At 35.3% G+C, this 19479-nt stretch overlaps 1 protein-coding gene across 5 annotated transcripts in view; it reads right to left on the bottom strand.

Moving 5' to 3' along the window:
• The window catches only part of LOC126747206 (neurabin-1), a 67407-nt gene that overhangs the window by 39702 nt on the left and 8226 nt on the right, over nucleotides 1-19479 (bottom strand). For all 5 annotated transcript variants that reach the window (XR_007664121.1, XM_050455709.1, XM_050455714.1 and 2 more), the window contains 13 exons: nucleotides 18748-18897; nucleotides 18386-18645; nucleotides 16591-17063; nucleotides 16490-16510; nucleotides 14953-15119; nucleotides 14659-14898; nucleotides 12876-13149; nucleotides 10141-10475; nucleotides 9942-10085; nucleotides 9764-9876; nucleotides 8315-8368; nucleotides 7873-8209; nucleotides 6800-7047 (listed from right to left, as the gene is read on the bottom strand). Coding sequence is in view for 4 of the 5 variants with exons in the window: in XM_050455709.1 (XP_050311666.1) it covers nucleotides 6800-7047; nucleotides 7873-8209; nucleotides 8315-8368; nucleotides 9764-9876; nucleotides 9942-10085; nucleotides 10141-10475; nucleotides 12876-13149; nucleotides 14659-14898; nucleotides 14953-15119; nucleotides 16490-16510; nucleotides 16591-17063; nucleotides 18386-18645; nucleotides 18748-18897 (2816 nt within the window). In the remaining variant the exon portion in view is untranslated. The remainder of the gene's footprint in view (nucleotides 1-6799; nucleotides 7048-7872; nucleotides 8210-8314; nucleotides 8369-9763; nucleotides 9877-9941; nucleotides 10086-10140; nucleotides 10476-12875; nucleotides 13150-14658; nucleotides 14899-14952; nucleotides 15120-16489; nucleotides 16511-16590; nucleotides 17064-18385; nucleotides 18646-18747; nucleotides 18898-19479) is intronic.

The raw sequence follows: 19479 nt of genomic DNA, 5'->3' as shown, positions 1-19479 counted from the left end.
GACATGTTTTAGCTTCAAAAATCAGGAAAATCCATACTCATGCTTGTTTTTTTAATAGAAGGCCATGAATTCTTTCACACATGCTTAAAAGTTGAACAACAAGTTGTCACAAACACTGTCATCAAATTTGAGAGGGAAAGGACATTTTTGGGCATAACTTGGGGACCACAAGAAATATTTTCAAAATTCTTTCTAAAAACACTAATATAATAGAATTCCTGAGGATAAATTTAGGAGTAGAAACGTTATTCTGGGCCAAGTATTTAGGTAGTTATGACAGTTATGGTTAAGGCATTTCTTTTTAATTTAAGGCAAGTTTCTTAATAAATTAATGAGGGACATATTTGGGTATAACTTGGGAACCACTGGAAATATTTTCAAAATTATTTCACACCAATATTAAGGGATTCTTGAAGAAGGATTTGAGGGCCGAAACGTAATTCTCGGCAAATGATTTTGGAAGTTACGCCAGTTTTGGTTGAGACCATTTTTTTGAAGTAAGTTTCTTAATAGACTCTCACTATTTTAGTGATTATTTCAGGAAATAAATAGAAATTTTTAAAAAAGATTTTAGGCAAAGAAAACACGTTTTTTTTACTAATAATTTGATATCAGAACGTTAGAACGAGTTAGAGGCAATTTTGTCGGCCAAGATCTTAAAGCCGCCAAGTTTGATCTTTTAAAACGCATATTGCAACTACAAGATTTTTATTCGTTAATTCCAGACAGTCAAGTGAATTTAATCATCTCACATTGATCATTCAATCATTTTACAATGAGCAAAGATGGACTCAACTCAACTGCCTGGAAGAATAATTTAATTCAATCCAGGCCGTCAAGTGAATTTAATCCTCTCACATTAATCATTCAATCATTTTACAATGAGCAAAGAGAAAAATAGACTCAACTGCCTGGAAGAATAATTTAATTAAGTCCAGGCAGTCAAATGAATTTGATCCTCTCATATTGATCATTCAATCATTTTACAATGAGTAAAGAGAGAAATAGACTCAACTGCCTGGAAGAATAATTTCATTAATTACAGGCAGTCAAATGAATTTAATCATTCATTCATTTTACAACTAGCAAAGAGAGAAATAGACTCAACTGCCTGGAAGAATAATTTAATTAATTCCAGGTAGTCAAATGAATTTAATCCTCTCACATTAATCATTCAATCATTTTACAATAAGCAAAGAGAGAAATAAATTCAACTGCCTAGAAGAATAATTTAATTAATTCCAGGCAGTCAAATGAATTTAATCCTCTCACATTATTCATTCAATCATTTTACAATGAACAAAGAGAGAAATAGACTCAACTGTCTGGAAGAATAATTTCATTAATTACAGGCATTCAAATGAATTTAATCATTAATTTATTTTACGATTAGCAAAGAGAGAAATAGACTCAACTGCCTGGAAGAATAATTTAATTAATTCCAGGCAGTCAAATGAATTTAATCCTCTCACATTAATCATTCAATCATTTTACAATGAATAAAGCGAGAAATGGACTCAACTCAACTGCCTGCAAGAATAATTTAATTAATTCCAGGCAGTCAAATGAATTTAATCCTCTCACATTATTCATTCAATCATTTTACAATGAACAAAGAGAGAAATAGACTCAACTGTCTGGAAGAATAATTTCATTAATTACAGGCATTCAAATGAATTTAATCATTCATTCATTTTACAATTAGCAAAGCGAGAAATAGACTCAACTGCCTGGAAGAATAATTTAATTAAGTCCAGGCAGTCAAATGAATTTAATTCTCTTACACTAATCATTCAATAATTTTACAATGAGTAAAGCGAGAAATGGACTCAACTCAACTGCCTGCAAGAATAATTTAATTAAGTCCAGGCAGTCAAATGAATTTAATCCTCTCACATTAATCATTCAATAATTTTACAATGAATAAAGCGAGAAATGGACTCAACTCAACTGCCTGCAAGAATAATTTAATTAAGTCCAGGCAGTCAAATGAATTTAATTAACTCACAGTGAGCAAAGAAAGAATCAGACTGCAACTCAACTCTGGATGTTTTTTGTTTTTTTGAAGGACCCTCAGACAGAAACAAAGCATAGTAACAGTTTCCAGTTCAGTTAATGCCTGGAAAAATAATTTAATGTCTTCCAGGCAGTTGAGTATCAAAGTTGCGATCTATCCATCGATCTATCCAGCTTCAGTCACCGTTTCCTTATATCAAAAACTTGGAGGCTCTTGGTACCTCCAATAAGAGATAATTAAAGAGGCTGCTGACTGATAAAATCTTGCTGTGCTCCAAGGGAGAATTTTTCGAAAGAGATATTTTGAGAGAACGTCTGATTCTATCAATAACGTCAAATGTCTTGAGGAAAATCCCGTAAGTCGTGAGAAATTCGTTTGAAAAATGAATGTTAAGAATGCAATAGTTGGGTTCAACCGAGTTGCCAATTTTAGCTATGTTATGCTTCTTACTTTATTCTATTTAAATCTTTAAAGAAGAACAATGGAAATGACAACAGTGAAAAGGAAAAAAATTCGTCCCATTGGCGTTCCACTGGGAATTACCAATAAATTATGGTGTAGACGTATATGCAGGTATTATATTAGTTTGAGTGTCAATTTATTAGTGTATTATATTACCAAAGAAAGGGAAATTTAGTACCATACATTCACGATGAAAGGAACAAATTAATTTCAAATTCAGGTGTTTTTTCTACTTTTATTTTTTGGATACATCGATTAGTATTGTCACTAGTTTCTACTTGTGGTAAGTGTCAATAAAAATCAATTTTAAGTGAATTTGTTCTTTTTATCGTGAATACACTATTTCATTAATTACGTAGAAAGTTTTTTAAGTTAAATTGTGGTACTTAATACAGGTGCATAAAATAAAAGTTATAAAAATAAAAAAACTGGTAAAATATCCAATATTTTTTAAATTGAAAGTGTGCGCCACTGAAAAGTCCCAAATGAGGTTTTTACATCATTTATGGCCTTTCATCTCGGTTACAGTTATCGCAGATGAATACTATTAGAAGAACCTGTTGTTGTTGTTTTTCCAAAATGACGCCTGCGTATCCGCCATTTTGAAACTGTCACTTTAACCTCCAAAAAAAAAACACTTAAAGCCCATTATATAGAAAAACTCCCCACATTTAATTACAGCTCCATCCAAGGGATAAAATATGAACATTTGTCTGTATTGTATATTATGTGTATGGCCCATGCAAGCGACATAATCTCACTTAGCTAAACTTTAAGTTTACAAAAAATAATAAATAATAAAAATTTGAGGCCTCGTTGCCGATTATGCGTGATACAAGGGAAAAATAGCGTTAAGTGCCGCATGAATGTGATAGAACATGCTTCGATTAGTTCAGATGAAGGCACATGCAAACCGTGATAGAACAAATTATCCTTAAGGATCATTTTAAGGATGGATTTGTTCGCATATATACCATCTAAGGCCGGTAGTTAGATTGCAAAGTGTGACGTTGTCGATAGGGTTTTGCTCGTTTTTCTCGCACTTTTAAATAAAAACGATTGGCGGATGGGTTTTTCCGTTAAAACTTGAAGGGATGTTCAAGGGAGCTTTTAAAACATAAATCAGGTCAATCGGTGCACTAGAAAGGAAGTTATGGACCAATTTAGTGGCATGCGAATGTGGTTTACGAAAAATGGGATAAAAAGATTTTCTTCTTTAAGGATTTTGTTGATTTTTTTTTAGAAAGCGAACAATGTTTTTGAGAGACTTTTAAAACAAAAATCAGACCGATCGGAGTAGCAGAAGTAAAGTTATGAGCTCCAGAATTCCCGATTTAAGTATTTGGATCAATCTAAAACGTGAATAAAAAAACTTCTAGTGAATGGATTTTGTTCATCTTTTTAATAGGAGTTGAAGAATTATTTTTTTTAAGTTTTAAAATAAAAATCAAAGTAATCTGACCACTAAAAGCAAAGTTAATAACCAAGTTACTCAAGAAATGCCAACTTAGCAGCCTGCGGCCTAGACTTGATTTTCTAAAAACAGGATAAAAAAATGTCTAGCATAGGGATTTTTTTGATTTTTTTAGTTGAAGCTATAAAACATCTTAAAGAATCTTTTAAAACAAAAATCAAAGCAATCTGACCACTAGAAGCAAAGTTCTTAACCAAGGTACCTAAGAAATGCCAATTCAGCACCTTGTGACCTAGATTTGATTTCCGAAAAAACAGGATAATAAATTTTCTAGTATAGGGACTTACTTGATTTTTTAGTTAAAGCTGAAAAACATTCTAAAGAAACTTTCAAGATAAAAATCAAGCCGATCTGACCACTAGAAGCAAAGTTATTAACCAAGTTATCTAAGAAATCCCAACTTAGCACCCTGTGACCTAAACTTGGTTTCCTACAAACAGCATAAAAAAAATTCTTGTACAGGGATTTCTTAATTTTTTTTATTAGAAGCTATAACAAATCCTAAACAAACTTTTAAAATAAAAATCAAACTGATATGAGCACTAGGAGCAAAATTATTAACAAAGGTACTTAAGAAATGTCAATTCAGCACCTTGTCACCTAGACTTGGTTTCCGAAAAAACAGGATAACAAATTTTCTAGTACAGGGATTTACTTGATTTTTTAGTAGAAGCTGAAAAACATCTTAAAAAATCTTTTAAAACAAAAGTCAAAGCAATCTCACCACTAGAAGCAAAGTTATTACCCAAGTTATCTAAAAAATCCCAACTTAGCACCCTGTGACCTAAACTTGGTTTCCTACAAATAGGATAAAAAAATTTCTTGTACAGAGATTTCTTAATTTTTTTTATTAGAAGCTATAACACATCCTAAACAAACTTTTAAAATAAAAATCAAACTGATATGAGCACTAGGAGCAAAGTTATTAACAAAGGTACTTAAGAAATGCCAATTCAGCACCTTGTCACCTAGACTTGGTTTCCGAAAAAACAGGATAACAAATTTTCTAGTATAGAGATTTACTTGATTTTTTAGTAGAAGCTAAAAAACATCTTAAAGAATCTTTTAAAACAAAAGTCAAAGCAATCTGACCACTAGAAGCAAAGTTATTACCCAAGTTATCTAAGAAATCCCAACTTAGCACCCTGTGACCTAGACTTGATTTCCTAAAAACTAAATAAAAAATGTTCTAGGATAGGGATTTTCTTGGTTTTTATGTAAAAGCTATAAAACATTTTAAAGAATCTTTTAAAATAAAAGTCAAAGCAATCTGACTACTAGAAGCAAAGTTATTAACCAAGTTATCTAAGAAATCCCAACTTAGCACCCTGTGACCTAAACTTGGTTTCCTACAAACAGGATAAAAAAATTTCTAGCACAGGGATTTCAAAATTTTTTTTATTAGAAGCTATAATACATCCTTATCAAACTTTTAAAATAAAAATCAAACTGACATGAGCACTAGGAGCAAAGTTATTAACCAAGGTACCTGAGAAATGCCAATTCAGCACCTTGTGACCTAGACTTGGTTTCCGAAAAAACAGGATAATACATTTTCTAGTACAGGGATTTACTTGATTTTTTAGTAGAAGCTAAAAAACATCTTAAAGAATCTTTTAAAACAAAAGTCAAAGCAATCTAACCACTAAAAGCAAAGTTATTAACCAACTTATCTAAGAAATCCCAACTTAGCAGCCTGCCTAGACTTGATTTCCTAAAAATTAAATAAAAAATTTTCTAGGATAGGGATTTTCTTGGTTTTTAAGTAAAAGCTATAAAACATCTTAAAGAATCTTTTTAAATAAAAGTCAAAGCAATCTGACCACTAGAAGCAAAGTTATTAACCAAGTTATCTAAGAAATCCCAACTTAGCACCCTGTGACCTAAACTTGGTTTCCTACAAACAGCATAAAAAAAATTCTTGTACAGGGATTTCTTAATTTTTTTTATTAGAAGCTATAACAAATCCTAAACAAACTTTTAAAATAAAAATCAAACTGATATGAGCACTAGGAGCAAAGTTATTAACCAAGGTACCTAAGAAATGCCAATTCAGCACCTTGTGACCTAGACTTGGTTTCCGAAAAAACAGGATAATACATTTTCTAGTACAGGGATTTACTTGATTTTTTAGTAGAAGCTGAAAAACATTCTAAAGAAACTTTTAAAATAAAAATCAAACCGATCTGACTACTAGAAGTAAACCTATTAACCAACTTACCTAAGACTTCCCAGTTCAGCACCCTGGGCGCTAGACACGATTTCCAAAAAGTGAATAAAAAAACTTCTAGTGAATGAATTTTGTTAATTTTTTTAATAGGAGTTGAAGAATTTTTGTTTAAGTTTAAGAATAAAAAATCAAAGCAATCCGACCACTAGAAGCAACGTTATTAACCAAGTTATCTAAGAAATCCCAACTTAGCAAAACCAGCCATACCAATTCAGCACCTTGTGACCTAGACTTGGTTTCCGAAAAAACAGGATAATTAATTTTCTAGTACAGGGATTTACTTGATTTTTTAGCAGAAGCTGAAAAACATTCTAAAGAAACTTTTAAACTAAAAATCAAACCGATCTGACCACTAGAAGTAGACCTATTAACCAACTTCCCAGTTCAGCACCCTGGGCCCTAGACACCATTTCCAAAAAGTGTCATAAAAAACCTTCTACTGAACGGATTTTCGTGATTCTTTCAGTAGAAGCTAAGAAACATTTCAAAGATACTTTTAAAGTGAAAACTTTGCGAGAAAAACGAGCACACCCCAGTCAACACGCCGTTTTGTTAGAAAAAAAAGTCGCACTGAGCCCCATAAGAAGAATGAAAGATGGCCGAACCTGTTACATACCGCACTGTCCAGTTCGTCCTTCGCTCCAGCCTTCTCCGGCATTTTCCGCTCCACGGTCGCCGTCTTGTCCTCGTCCGGACTTTGGTCGGACACGTCATCAGTATCGGAAAAGTCCGGATTGAGCGACTGGAACTGGAGTGGGGGCTTGGGCGGCTGCGCTTTGCGCGCCATCTGCGGCGAGGCGAGTTGCTTAATGTTGGTGTTGTCGTATGGTAAGATCATCGGGAGGCCCGCCTTCCTTTGGGTGTCTGTCAAAAGAAAATTGAAAAAAAATATTCAAATTTAAGTATGTATTTGGATTGTTTTAAAAATGGAATAAAAAATCTCCTATCGTATGGATTCTGTTAATTTTTTTGCTAAAAGCTGTGGAATGTTTTGGAAAATGGTTTAAAACAAAAATCAAGCCGATCGGAGTAGTGGAAGTAAAGTTATGAACCAAGTTACCCCAGAGGTACAATTGTGGAACGACTATTTGGATTATTCTAAAAATTCAATAAAAAAATTTCTAGTCTATGAGTTTTGTTAATTTTTTAAGTAAAAGCTCTAGAATATTTAAGAAAATGTTGTAAAACAAAAATCACACTGATCGGAGCAGTAGAAGTAAAGTTATGATCTATGTTACCCTAGAGATCCTGATACAACTATTTGCATTATTCTAAAAATTAAATAAAAAATCTTCTAGTGTATGGATTTTGTTTATTTTTTCATTAAAACCTGAGGAATAGACTAAAAAATATTTCAAAATAAAATTCAAACTAATCGGAGTAGCAGAAAAAAAGTTATGTTTCAAGTTATCCCAGAGCCCCCAATTCAACTATTAGTAATATCCTACAAATTAAATTAAAAACCTTCTACTGTATGGATTTTATTAATTTTTTTACAGAAGCTGAAGAATATTTCGTAAAATATTTTAAAATAAAAATCATACTGATCGGAGTAGTAGAACTAAAGTTATACCCCAAGTTACCCAAGACTTCCCAATTAAACTACTTGGATCATCATAAAAGTTGAATAAAAAGTGTTCCAGTGAAATTTTCAACAAAAGCTGAAGAGCACCCCAAAGAACTATTTACCGAGTAAATCCTGCTCCAGGGCGATGATCCGATCCTTCAGGCTCTTAACCAGAGCGTTATATTCGGTGTCTTTTTCTTGGAGCAGTTGCTGATAAAAGTCTTCCCGGTGCAGCATGTCCAGCTCCCTCTGCTGGAACTCCCTGACCAGCTGCTTCGCTTTGCCGTACTTCTTCTCCAGGGTCTGGTACTGAGCCTGCGACTGTTCCAGCATATTCTGGAACGTTTGCGACTCCTTTTTGCTCGTCACCAGTTGACGTTCCGCGTCTCGCAGTTTCTGGTTCACCTGCTCCAGTTTCTCGTTAGACTCGTCCGGTTTCATGCCGTTTTGCTCCATTATCTTATTGAAAAAGGGAGAATTTTTTCGTTCAACTTAAATCCAACATAAATGGGGAAATTTGACACGTAAATAAGCAGCTTTTGTTTTTTTTCCGGAGGTACCTACCTGGGTTTTCATCATCGCAACCTCATGCTCAGACAATCTTAGCTTGCGTTGCGTCTGCGTAACATACAACAAACATTTTATCAGCAATAACTACTTTACTCAAAAAAATTTACAAAAAAAAAGCTGGTTCAACTTCGTGCAAATCTTATAACAAACGTGCTATGGCCACCTCGACGACCCGATTTGGGATCGTGGGATTTTTTTAAATTAAAAGTTCTACGATATTAATTGAATTTGAACCAGCTTGTGCGAGACTCATAAGCGCAACTGGAGTAATGAGGTTTTTACAGCTGTAAGATTTGTGTTTCTAAGATATTGAATAAAAAATGTTCTCGTGGATGGATTTGCTTGATTATTATGGTGGAATCTGAAGAATAATCTGAAGGAACTTTTATAATAAAAATCAAGTCGATCGGAGTAGTAGAAATGAAGTCATTGAGCAATTTACCCAACGAGTTATTGACTTCTATGAACACTAGACATGGTTTTCAAAAAATTAAATAACAAAAGTTTTACTAAATGGATTTGCTTGCTTTTCTTAGTGAAACCTAACGAATACTCTAAAAAAACTTTAAGGACAAAAATCAAAGCGATCTGATTACTAGAAGTGAAGTTATCAAGCAAGTTACCAGAGAGTTCTTAATTTACCACTATGAAAGCAAGACATGATTATCCAAAATTTAAATAAAAAATGTTCTACTGCATGGATTTGCTTGATTTTTTCAGTAGAAGATGTGAAACACTCTAAAGAAACTCTCAAAATAAAAATGAAACCGATCTGAGTACTAGAAGTAAAGTTATCAGGCAATTTACCCGGAAATTCTTAATTTACCACTATGAACCCTAAACATGATTTTCGAAAATTTAAATAAAAAATGTTCTGCTACATGGATTTACTTCATTTTTTCAGTAAAAGATGTAGAACACTCTAAAGAAACTCTCAAAATAAAAATGAAACTGATCTGAGTACTAGAAGTAAAGTTATCAGGCAATTTACCCGGAAATTCTTAATTTACCACTATGAACCCTAAACATGATTTTCGAAAATTTTAATAAAAAATGTTCTGCTACATGGATTTGCCTGATTCTTTTGATAAAAGTGGAAGAACCCTTTACATAAACTTTCCAGATAAAAATCAAACTGATCTGAGTACTAGAAGTGAAGTTATTAAGCAAGTTACCCGAGAATTCTTAATTTACCAGTAAAGACATGACTTGGTAAAAATTTGAATATTGAACATTCTACTGCATGGATTTGCTCAAAATTTTCAAAAAAGCTTAGGAAAATTCCCGGGAAACTTTTAAAACAAAAATCAAGCCAATCCAAGCACTAGAATCTAAATTATTACCCTCCCAGTTGCACCTATAAGCCAAATATTCACAGAACTCAAGCGCACACAAAGCGTTTCACAAAATGCAAATCCTCAATTTTTTTCTCAAAAAATGTACCTCTTGTAAGAGATTCCTCAAAGATTCCGTATTATCCTGCTCGTTATCGAACAGACTCTCCTGGTTCACTGTGGGACTCACCGGACCATCACTGACACTCGTATTTGTAGACCCTATTAAATAAAAACAAAACCGGTTTCTGAATAGTAGGGAGGCCATCATCAGGTCCGTCGCTTACCCGTTAACTGAACGGTACTGGCGTCGCTCTGCTGTTGCTCCGACTCGAATATCCGCTGTCTCCTTTCCTCGCGTTCTTTATCCGCTTGCAGGGACTGACGGATCAGGTGGGCCACCTCGCTGTTTTCCGGATCCCTTTCTCTACCTGGAAAATAACGGTTCTGGAAAATGACCCCGATTTTTCCCCCACCATTTATTACCTATACTGAACTTGACCAATCCGGAAGTGTTCCTCAGAACGCTGGCGGCGTACGCCTGCGTCACCCCGACCAAACTTTTCCCGTCCACTTCGATGATTTGATCGTTCACTTTGATCCTGCCGTCTTTGGCCGCCGCCCCGTTCGCGGTGATCGTCTTGACGAAGATCCCGAGCTTTTCCAGGCCCGCGTCCGCCCCCACTCCCATCCCGATGATGCTCAGGCCGAGTCCCTCGGGACCCTTGATCAGTTCCACCGGGAAAACTTCCATTTTTTCCACGCGTTTTTCTAGCTCGTATTCGGCGGAGGCGGCTACCGGGTCCACGTCTTCGTTACGTCTGGGAAAACCAGGTTTGGTTCAAGGAAAAGTCATGGAAAATTACGGTTTTGAGTGGTTATTTAGTGTGGTAACATTTTTGTTGCTAGGAGTGTAGTTTTTGTTGTCTTTTAGGGCAGAAACCAGATTTTATGACTCTAAGACAATAACTTGGATAAATTTGCCAATTGTTGGCATGACATGATTTTCCAAAATTGAAATAAAAAATGTCCTACTGCATAGATTGACTTTATTTTTCAGTAGAAGATGTGGAACACTCTAAAGAAACTCTCAAATTAAAAATCAAACTGATCTGAGTACTAGAAGTGAAGTTATCAAGCAAGTAACCAGGCAGTTCTTAATTTACCACTATGAACCGGAGACATGATTTTCAAAATTTAAATAAAATAAGTTCTACTGTATGGGTTTGCTTGATTTTTGCAACTAAAGCTGATGAATATTCTAAAAAAACTTTTAACGTAAAGATCAAACCGATCTGAATGCTATAAGTGAAGTTACTAAGGAAGTTACCTAAGAGTTCTTAATTTACCACTAAGAACACACGACATGATTATCCAAAATTGAAATAAAAAATGTTCTACTGCATGGATTTGCTTGATTTTTTCAGTAGAAGATATGGAACACCCTAAAGAAACTCCCAAAATAAAAATCAAACCGATCTAAATACTAGAAGTGAAGTTATCAAGCAAGTTACCAGGGAGTTCTTAATTTACCACTAAGAACACACGACATGATTATCCAAAATTGAAATAAAAAATGTTCTACTGCATGGATTTGCTTGATTTTTTCAGTAGAAGATATGGAACACCCTAAAGAAACTCCCAAAATAAAAATCAAACCGATCTGAATACTAGAAGTGAAGTTATCAAGCAAGTAACCAGGCAGTTCTTAATTTACCACTATGAACCGGAGACATGATTTTCAAAATTTAAATAAAATAAGTTCTACTGTATGGGTTTGCTTGATTTTTGCAACTAAAGCTGATGAATATTCTAAAAAAACTTTTAACGTAAAGATCAAACCGATCTGAATGCTATAAGTGAAGTTACTAAGGAAGTTACCTAAGAGTTCTTAATTTACCACTAAGAACACACGACATGATTATCCAAAATTGAAATAAAAAATGTTCTACTGCATGGATTTGCTTGATTTTTTCAGTAGAAGATATGGAACACCCTAAAGAAACTCCCAAAATAAAAATCAAACCGATCTAAATACTAGAAGTGAAGTTATCAAGCAAGTTACCAGGGAGTTCTTAATTTACCACTAAGAACACACGACATGATTATCCAAAATTGAAATAAAAAATGTTCTACTGCATGGATTTGCTTGATTTTTTCAGTAGAAGATATGGAACACCCTAAAGAAACTCCCAAAATAAAAATCAAACCGATCTGAATACTAGAAGTGAAGTTATCAAGCAAGTTACCAGGGAGTTCTTAATTTACCACTATGAACCTTAGACATGATTATCCAAAATTGAAATAAAAAATGTCCTGCTGCATGGATTTGCTTGACTTTTTTAGTAAAAGATGTGGAACACTCTAAAGAAACTCTCAAAATAAAAATCAAACCGATCTGAGTACTAGAAGTGAAGTTATCAAGCAAGTTACCCGGGAGTTCTTAATTTACCACTATGAACCTTAGACATGATTTTTCAAAATTGAAATAAAAAATGTTCTACTGTATGGATTTGCTTGATTTTTCAACAGAAGATGTGGAACACTCTAAAGAAACTCCCAAAATAAAAATCAAACCGCTCTGAGTGCTAGAAGTGAAGTTATTAAGGAAGTTACCTGAGAGTTCTTAATTTACCACTATGAACACAAGACATGATTATCCAAAATTAAAATAAAAAATGTTCTACTGCACGGATTTGCTTGATTTTTTCAGTAAAAGATAAGGAATAGTCTGAAGAAATTTGCAAGATAAACATGAAACCGAACTGAGCACTAGAAGTGAAGTTATCAAGCAAGTTACCCGGGAGTTCTTAATTTACCACTATGAACCCTAGACATGATTCTCCATTCTATACCTTTTTGCATAAACCTTTGGAGTTAGAATCCCATGTTAAGGAAGCAAATGTGATTTTTAATAGTTTTTAAACAGCAGAGACAAAGCTCCTCATATCATCGTCAATTTTCCACCGATTTTGTTAAAAATTATCTTAAAATGAGCGCATTTAACAATACATAACATTCTTTCTCCTAAACCGAAAATTACTTTGTTGGTGAAAATATGAGCTGATATGAGCTGATATCACATCCAAAAGCCGAGACAAAACCCCACACATCTTCGCCAATTATAAACCAATTTTAACAACGTTTGGCTTAAAAGGAGCCACTTTAAAAAAACAAACAAAAATAAGCGTAAATTCCTCAAAAAAAAAACACGAACTTACCGGTCATAATCCGATACACTGAACGTGGAAAACACCCTGATGGGTTCGACGGAAAAATTCACTTTGGTCGGTTTCGGGACGTAAACGGGATAATCCAGATCGTCGTCCTCCTCTTCTGGAGGTAGACCGGGAACCTCCATCCAGAAGTGGCCGTCCTCGTAGTAGTGGACCCCGTGTTCCACCCCCACGATCGCCACCGGTTTAGGGACGAAATCCAGGATTTCCTCGCTTCCCGTTTCCGCGTTGTTTGTGTCCGAAATGCTCGTCACTGAATCTGGACAAAAAAAGGAAAATGAACGTAAAACCGGGAGAACTGATTTAACGTTTAATTCCAGCGCGGTTATTACATTTTCCAGGCTTTTGGAATATTTTTCTAAGTCTTCCAGGGATTGGAATTATGTTTTGGTGCTCGTTTTCCAGGTCTCTAGAGTAATTTCTAACATTCTCCAGACATTTGACTTAAAATTTTTACGGCGTTGTTGGTCTCCACACATTTATGTGTTTTTTGTTCACGTTTTCCTGGCATTTGAAGTGTTTTCAGCCTGATTTTCACCCTTCAAGGATTGGAAATATTGTTTTTCTCATCTTCCAGGCTTTCGGGTAGTTTTTTTTATTTTCCAGGAATTTGACGTAATTTTTCACGTGTCCAGACTTATGGGAATCATTTTTTATGTCTTTGACGTAATTTTTATGTGCTCTTTTGAAACGCATATTGCAACTTTAACATTTTTGTTCATTGGCAGACATTTTTGGGCATAACTTGGGAACCACTGGAAATATTTTCATAATTCTTTCACATTCATGTAGCGAAATTCCTGAGGATGGATTTAAGGGAAAAAACATAATTTTAGGTTCAGGATTAGATACAGTAGTAAGGGCAATTTTGGTTGGGGCATTTTTTCGCTTATTTTTTTTAACAAATTTCAGTTTCCATGTTAATAAATCAGGAAATAAATGGAATATTTTTAAAAGGGTTTAAAGAAAAAAAAGGGAATTTTTTACCCAATAATTTCATATAAAAACGATTTTTGTAGCTCAAAAACTTTTTGAGTTAGAAGCAATTTTGTCACACAAGGTCTGAGAGGCACCGAATTGGCAACTTTTGAATCACATTGAATATTAAAATTTTTGCTTATTAACAGACATTTTTAGGCATAACTTGGGAACCACTGGAAATATTTTCATAAATCTTTCACACTTGTATAGGAAAATTCCTAAAGATGGATTTAGGGGTAAAAACATAATTCTAGGTTAAGGACTTGGGTAGTTTTGGTTAGGGCATTTTTTTGCCTAATTTTTTCAACAATTCATTTCATTTCATTTCACTTTCCTTGTCAATAAATCAGGAAATAATCAAAATATTTTTAAAAGACTTTGACTAGAAGAAAGGCAATTTCTTATCGAATAATTTGATATGAGAACAGTTTTTGCATCTCAAAAACTCACTGAGTTAGAGCCAATTTTGTCACACAAGTCCCGAGAGCCTCCACATTTAGAGCTTCTGAAACCCATATTAAAACAAAGGGATCCCTGAAGATGGACTTGGAGGTAAAAACATGCCAGTGACTTCAACATTTAAGACATTTTAGTTAAGCAATAAAACAAATTAAATTCCCACTACTGCCTGGTCTTTTCAATTCAATGTTTCTTACTATTGGTATTCCGAGCGAACAAATAAAATATCGATCAGTGGGCAATAATAAACAAAAAAAGTTCTTTGAAAAATTAACTGATGATGTCCAGATGGACGAAACACGTATAATCTCAAAAAAAATCCACCTACCAATAAGTCCGGAATCGGAGGCGGAAACGCTGGCGTCAAACTTGGAATGGTTCAAAAACTCCTCCTCGTCCTGCGTGGACATGTCCAGGCTGGACGTGGACTCGTAATACTGACTCAACGGCTCCAGATCCTTAATGTTCTTATTCTCCTGATTGCTGGAGAAGTTCTTTTGCCAATCAGCGTTCGGTTCGTTGGTGATGGACTCGGTGGCGACGGATTCCTCTTGGAGTGACGGAGGACCTAAATTTATCCCATCATGTTATCCCATCAATAACCGTTGAATTAAATTAGTACCTAAACTGTCGTTTAACGAAACCGGTCCGGAGGAATCGTGCACTGAAGCGGTGATCGAATCCTGGAACAGGGAGTTACTGGTCGGAGGCCATTTGTGGATCTTTTGCTCTTTGGCATGTAGCAGTCGAGCCACCTCTTGAGCCTCCTCGTCCGATAAAAGATCCGCTCTAAAAATAACGTTTGAGTCAATAATTGGAGAGAAACAGGCAGTTTTCCAGGCAGTCGATGTGGTTTCCGAGGTATTCCAGACTGTGGAAGGTATTTTTGATATTTTTCCAGGCAAAGTTCGTTGTGAACAATTCTAGGCAGTTAGCAGTGAGTTATTCCAGAGAGTTTGAGTCTTGAGGTTCTTCCAAGAAATTGAAGTCGTTTCTTCCCGTTTTTTTGAGGTAATTTATGATTTCTTCCAGGCATTTGAAGCCATTTGCCAATTATCCCAGGTTGTTGAAGTAATTTATGAGCTTCTCCAAGCAGATGCAATTGATTATGTTATCTCCCAGGCAGTTGAAGCCTTCAACTGTTAGAAAGAAATGAGAAATGGAGTCAACTGCCTGGAATAAGCTAGAAATTACTTCACATGCATCAGATTTGACCGAAAATCCCTTGCAGAACCAACTGAAATGCCTCAGTCAGTTCTAAACACTTCCAGGCTGTTACAGTCTAGACTTTTGAAGTAATTTGTGACTTCTCCTAGGCATTTGACTTAATTGAAGCCATTTTTACCTCTAACTACTGCAAAGAAACCAGAAATTCACTCAACTGCCTGGAATAAGGTAGAGATTAGTTGAACCGTCTAGAAAAACTCAAAATTGACCAAAAATCCATTGCGAGGACTAACTGAAATGCCTCACTCAGTTCTAAACACTTCCAGGCTGTTACAGTCTAGACTTTTGAAGTAATTTGTGATTTCTCCCAGGCATTTGATCTATTTGTGAGTTTAACAGCTTGAAAGAGGTCCGTAATGGCTTCAAATGCCTGGAAGAAATCACAAATTACTTCAAAAGCCCGGAAGAACCAAAAAGCGACTTCAATGTTTTAAATTAATTCACAAATGACTCGTAATATTAAGAAGCACTCACAAAACAACTTCAAATGCCTAGACGAGCACATAAATTACAAAAAAGGACCAAGGGAGGCCTGGAATATCTCAGAAACTACAATATTCTGTAGAGGGAGACGCTCCAAGAGCTTTGGAAGCTTCTTCAGGATCCCAACTAACTCTGGCACGAGTGAATCGATTGCTACCGAGTCTTAACCTTGCTCTTGGCTTGTTCAGTTGCACCTATGACTATTAAAACCTTACCCTTACAACATGTTAGTCAAATAGAGACATCGATAACCCAAGTGAGAGAAAAATAGAGCGTTACAACAAAGTTACACAAAGCCCATAAACCTGTAAATGAGTAGATACGGAACACAAAAGCGCGTTATTTGGTGAACATTAGCCCAACGTTAAACCCCAGTGTGTGTGTGTGTGTTAGAACGTCGACGAACCGCACCGTTTTCCATCACATAACTTGCATAATTGCTGACTCACCTAAATCTTTTCTCCAGAATTCTTTACGTTAACAGGACCGTTATGGAATAAAATAGTCGTTAAAGTGGAAACTAGTGGCAAACGATCAAAGAACAACTTACTTGGTGCTCAGGAGGTTCTCGGCTTCGTCGGGGGTCATCGAGTCCAACTCGGACACCGCCTTCTTCTCCACCTCGCAGTCGCCGGAAAACTCCAGATCGTTCGCGTCCAGGATGTTCGCCTCCGATCGGCGATTTTCCGGACTTTTCGCCAGTTTTTCACTTTGCAACGCCTCCCGGCTTATGATGAACGGTTCCGGTGGTACCTCCGGCTCTCTACGGCAGTTCTTCTCGAAACTCTCTTGGCTTTCCAGCTCGGAGAGTACCGAGTTGACCACCGGACTGTTCTGATGGTACATCACGTCTGAATCTACTGATTTTTGCACCACGGTTACTTGGGAAACGTCCGAGGAGTCGGTGGAGGTGACGGACTTTTGATGGGCGATGCTAGGCGAGCGATAGGGGACCGCGTAGCCTGCATCGGAGTCCGTGGGGGAGACCGATTTGTCGAAACTGGCCGATTTTAGTTCCGGTATCTAATTAAGTGAAATGGAGTTTTCAGACTAAGAAAGCGAGTTGTCCGAGAAGTAATTTGATATATAAACCATTTTTATGGCTCTAATACTTTCTGAGTTTTGAATAGTTTTACTCAGCACGTCTTAAGGTGATATAAGGTCTTAAGGAGCTCATCTAAGGTGGGTGTACCTCAGAAAGTATTAGAGCCAGAAAAATGGTTCATATGTCAAAACATTCCTTGGACACCGCACTTTCTTTGAGTAAAAGCCCTATTTAAGTATCTGACAAATTTCCCAAGTTATCGTCGAAAAACTAAAAAATTCGATATACAAATTATCCCAAAACCAATATTACTTTGGGCACGTCAGTTTTTAACTTAGAATCAAGCTTTTTACATGTAACTCATCTATAGAGTTTTCCCTATAATCTTGTAAAAAATTACAATATTATCTACACTTGGTTATTGTAGATAGATAGATAGACTTGGTAGGTGTTCAATTTATTTCATAAATCCTAAATCTGGTGTCCAAATAAAACTGACTCTAGCTCAAAAAGTATTTGAGCTACAAACATGGTTCATATATCAAAATATTCTCTAGAAAACGTATTTTCTTTAAGTAAAAACTCCATTTAAGTATCTCAAAAATTTTCCAAGTAATCTTTGAAAAAACTAAAAAATTGAATGTACAAATTATGCCAAAACCAAAATTGTTCTGGGCACGTCAGCTTTTAACTCAAAATCAAGTTTTTTACATAAAATTTATCTATGGAATGTCTACTATTATCTTTTAAAAAAATTACAATAATATTTTTAAAAACTTAAAAGATATATGCATAAATGACCAAGAATAGCAACAAAGCAAATGTTTAATTTGTTTCAAAAATCTCAAATCTGGTGCCCAAGTAAACCTGGCTCTAGCTCAAAAAGTATTTGAGCCACAAAAATGGTTCATATATCAAAATATTCCCTAGAAAACATACTTTCTTTAAGTGAAAACTCCATTTAAGTACCTTAAATATTTTCCAAGTAATCTTTGAAAAACTAAGAAATTTATTGTACAAATTATGCCAAAACCAAGATTGTTCTAGGCACGTCAGCTTTTAACTCAGAATTAAGTTTTTTACATATTATTCATCTATAGAATGTCCACGTATTATCTTCTAAAAAAATTATAATAATATTTTTAAAAAAAATCTCAAATCTGGTGCCCAAATAAACCTGGCTCTAGCTCAAAAAGTATTAGAGCCACAAAAATGGTTCATATATCAAAACACTCCTTGACAAGAGCACTTTCTTTGAGTGATGCCCCCTTATCAAACCCTTAAAAAGCTGAAAATTTACCGAATATTGCCTCTCTTCCATCGCAACACCACCGGGAGCAGTTTTATTCTTGTTAGGTACGGCGTAGAGAGCTTCGATCTCCGCTTGGGTGAGTTTCACCGGGTTATCGGTCACCACGTCACCCTCCGAATACTCAGTGACGTCTTCTGGTGAATTGTCGTACTCGACTAGGACGTCCTCGTTCACAGGGAAGTCGTAGAGGGATTCCTCGTGGGGGCGCAGTCTCGCCTCGATTTTTGGGGAGGGCTCGTTAAAGCCACCTGAATGTGGGAAAACTTGTTGGCATATGATTTCTGTTTCACCGCTTAGTTTTAAGGGTTAAGTTTAAAATGTTTGTCTTGAGAAGCGACTGTTAAACTGACCTTCATCGGAGGTGGTGATGATGGACGAAGGTCTGCTGCCGAGTCCTGCCGGGGGAATGTTGAGTGAAATGCTGGACACTTTGGTCCGTCTTGGCACGGCGACGAGGGGGTCATCAGTCTTGCTCTCTTTGTGATTGGAGTCGCTATGGCCTGCGAAATTTCCCGAAATGTTCACTGTTTTTTTTTTTTTATTAGGTCCTTGAAACTTTCCAGATTGTTATAATTAATGATTTTCTTACTGGTAGTTTTTAAATCAACTTTCTAAGTACATTAGAATAAAAATTGTCCCTCAAAAGCAGTTTTTGTCATGAAATAAACCAAAATTGGCCAAAATGTTGACTTTTTTTTAGAGTAGGTCCTTCAAACTTTCCAGATTATTATAATTAATGATTTGCTTACTGGTAATTTTTTAATCAACTTTCTAAGTACAATAGAACAGAAATTGTCCCTTAAAAGCAGTGATTTTTGCATAAAATAAACCAAAATTGGCCAAAATTTTGACTTTTTTTAAGAGTAGGTTCTTGAAACTTTGCAGATTATTATAATTAGTGATTTGCTTACTGGCAGTTTTTAAATCAACTTTCTAAGTACAATAGAACAGAAATTGTCCCTTAAAAGCAGTGATTTTTGCATGAAATAAACCAAAATTGGCCAAAATTTTGACTTTTTTTTAGAGTAGGTTCTTGAAACTTTGCAGATTATTATAATTAGTGATTTCCTTACTAGTAGTTT

Source organism: Anthonomus grandis, chromosome 19 (genome assembly GCF_022605725.1).
Source record: "Anthonomus grandis grandis chromosome 19, icAntGran1.3, whole genome shotgun sequence".
In the NCBI taxonomy this organism is placed as follows: Eukaryota; Metazoa; Arthropoda; class Insecta; order Coleoptera; family Curculionidae; genus Anthonomus; species Anthonomus grandis.
Note: the sequence above shows the minus strand (reverse complement) of the source record. Positions and strands in the feature narration are given on the sequence as shown.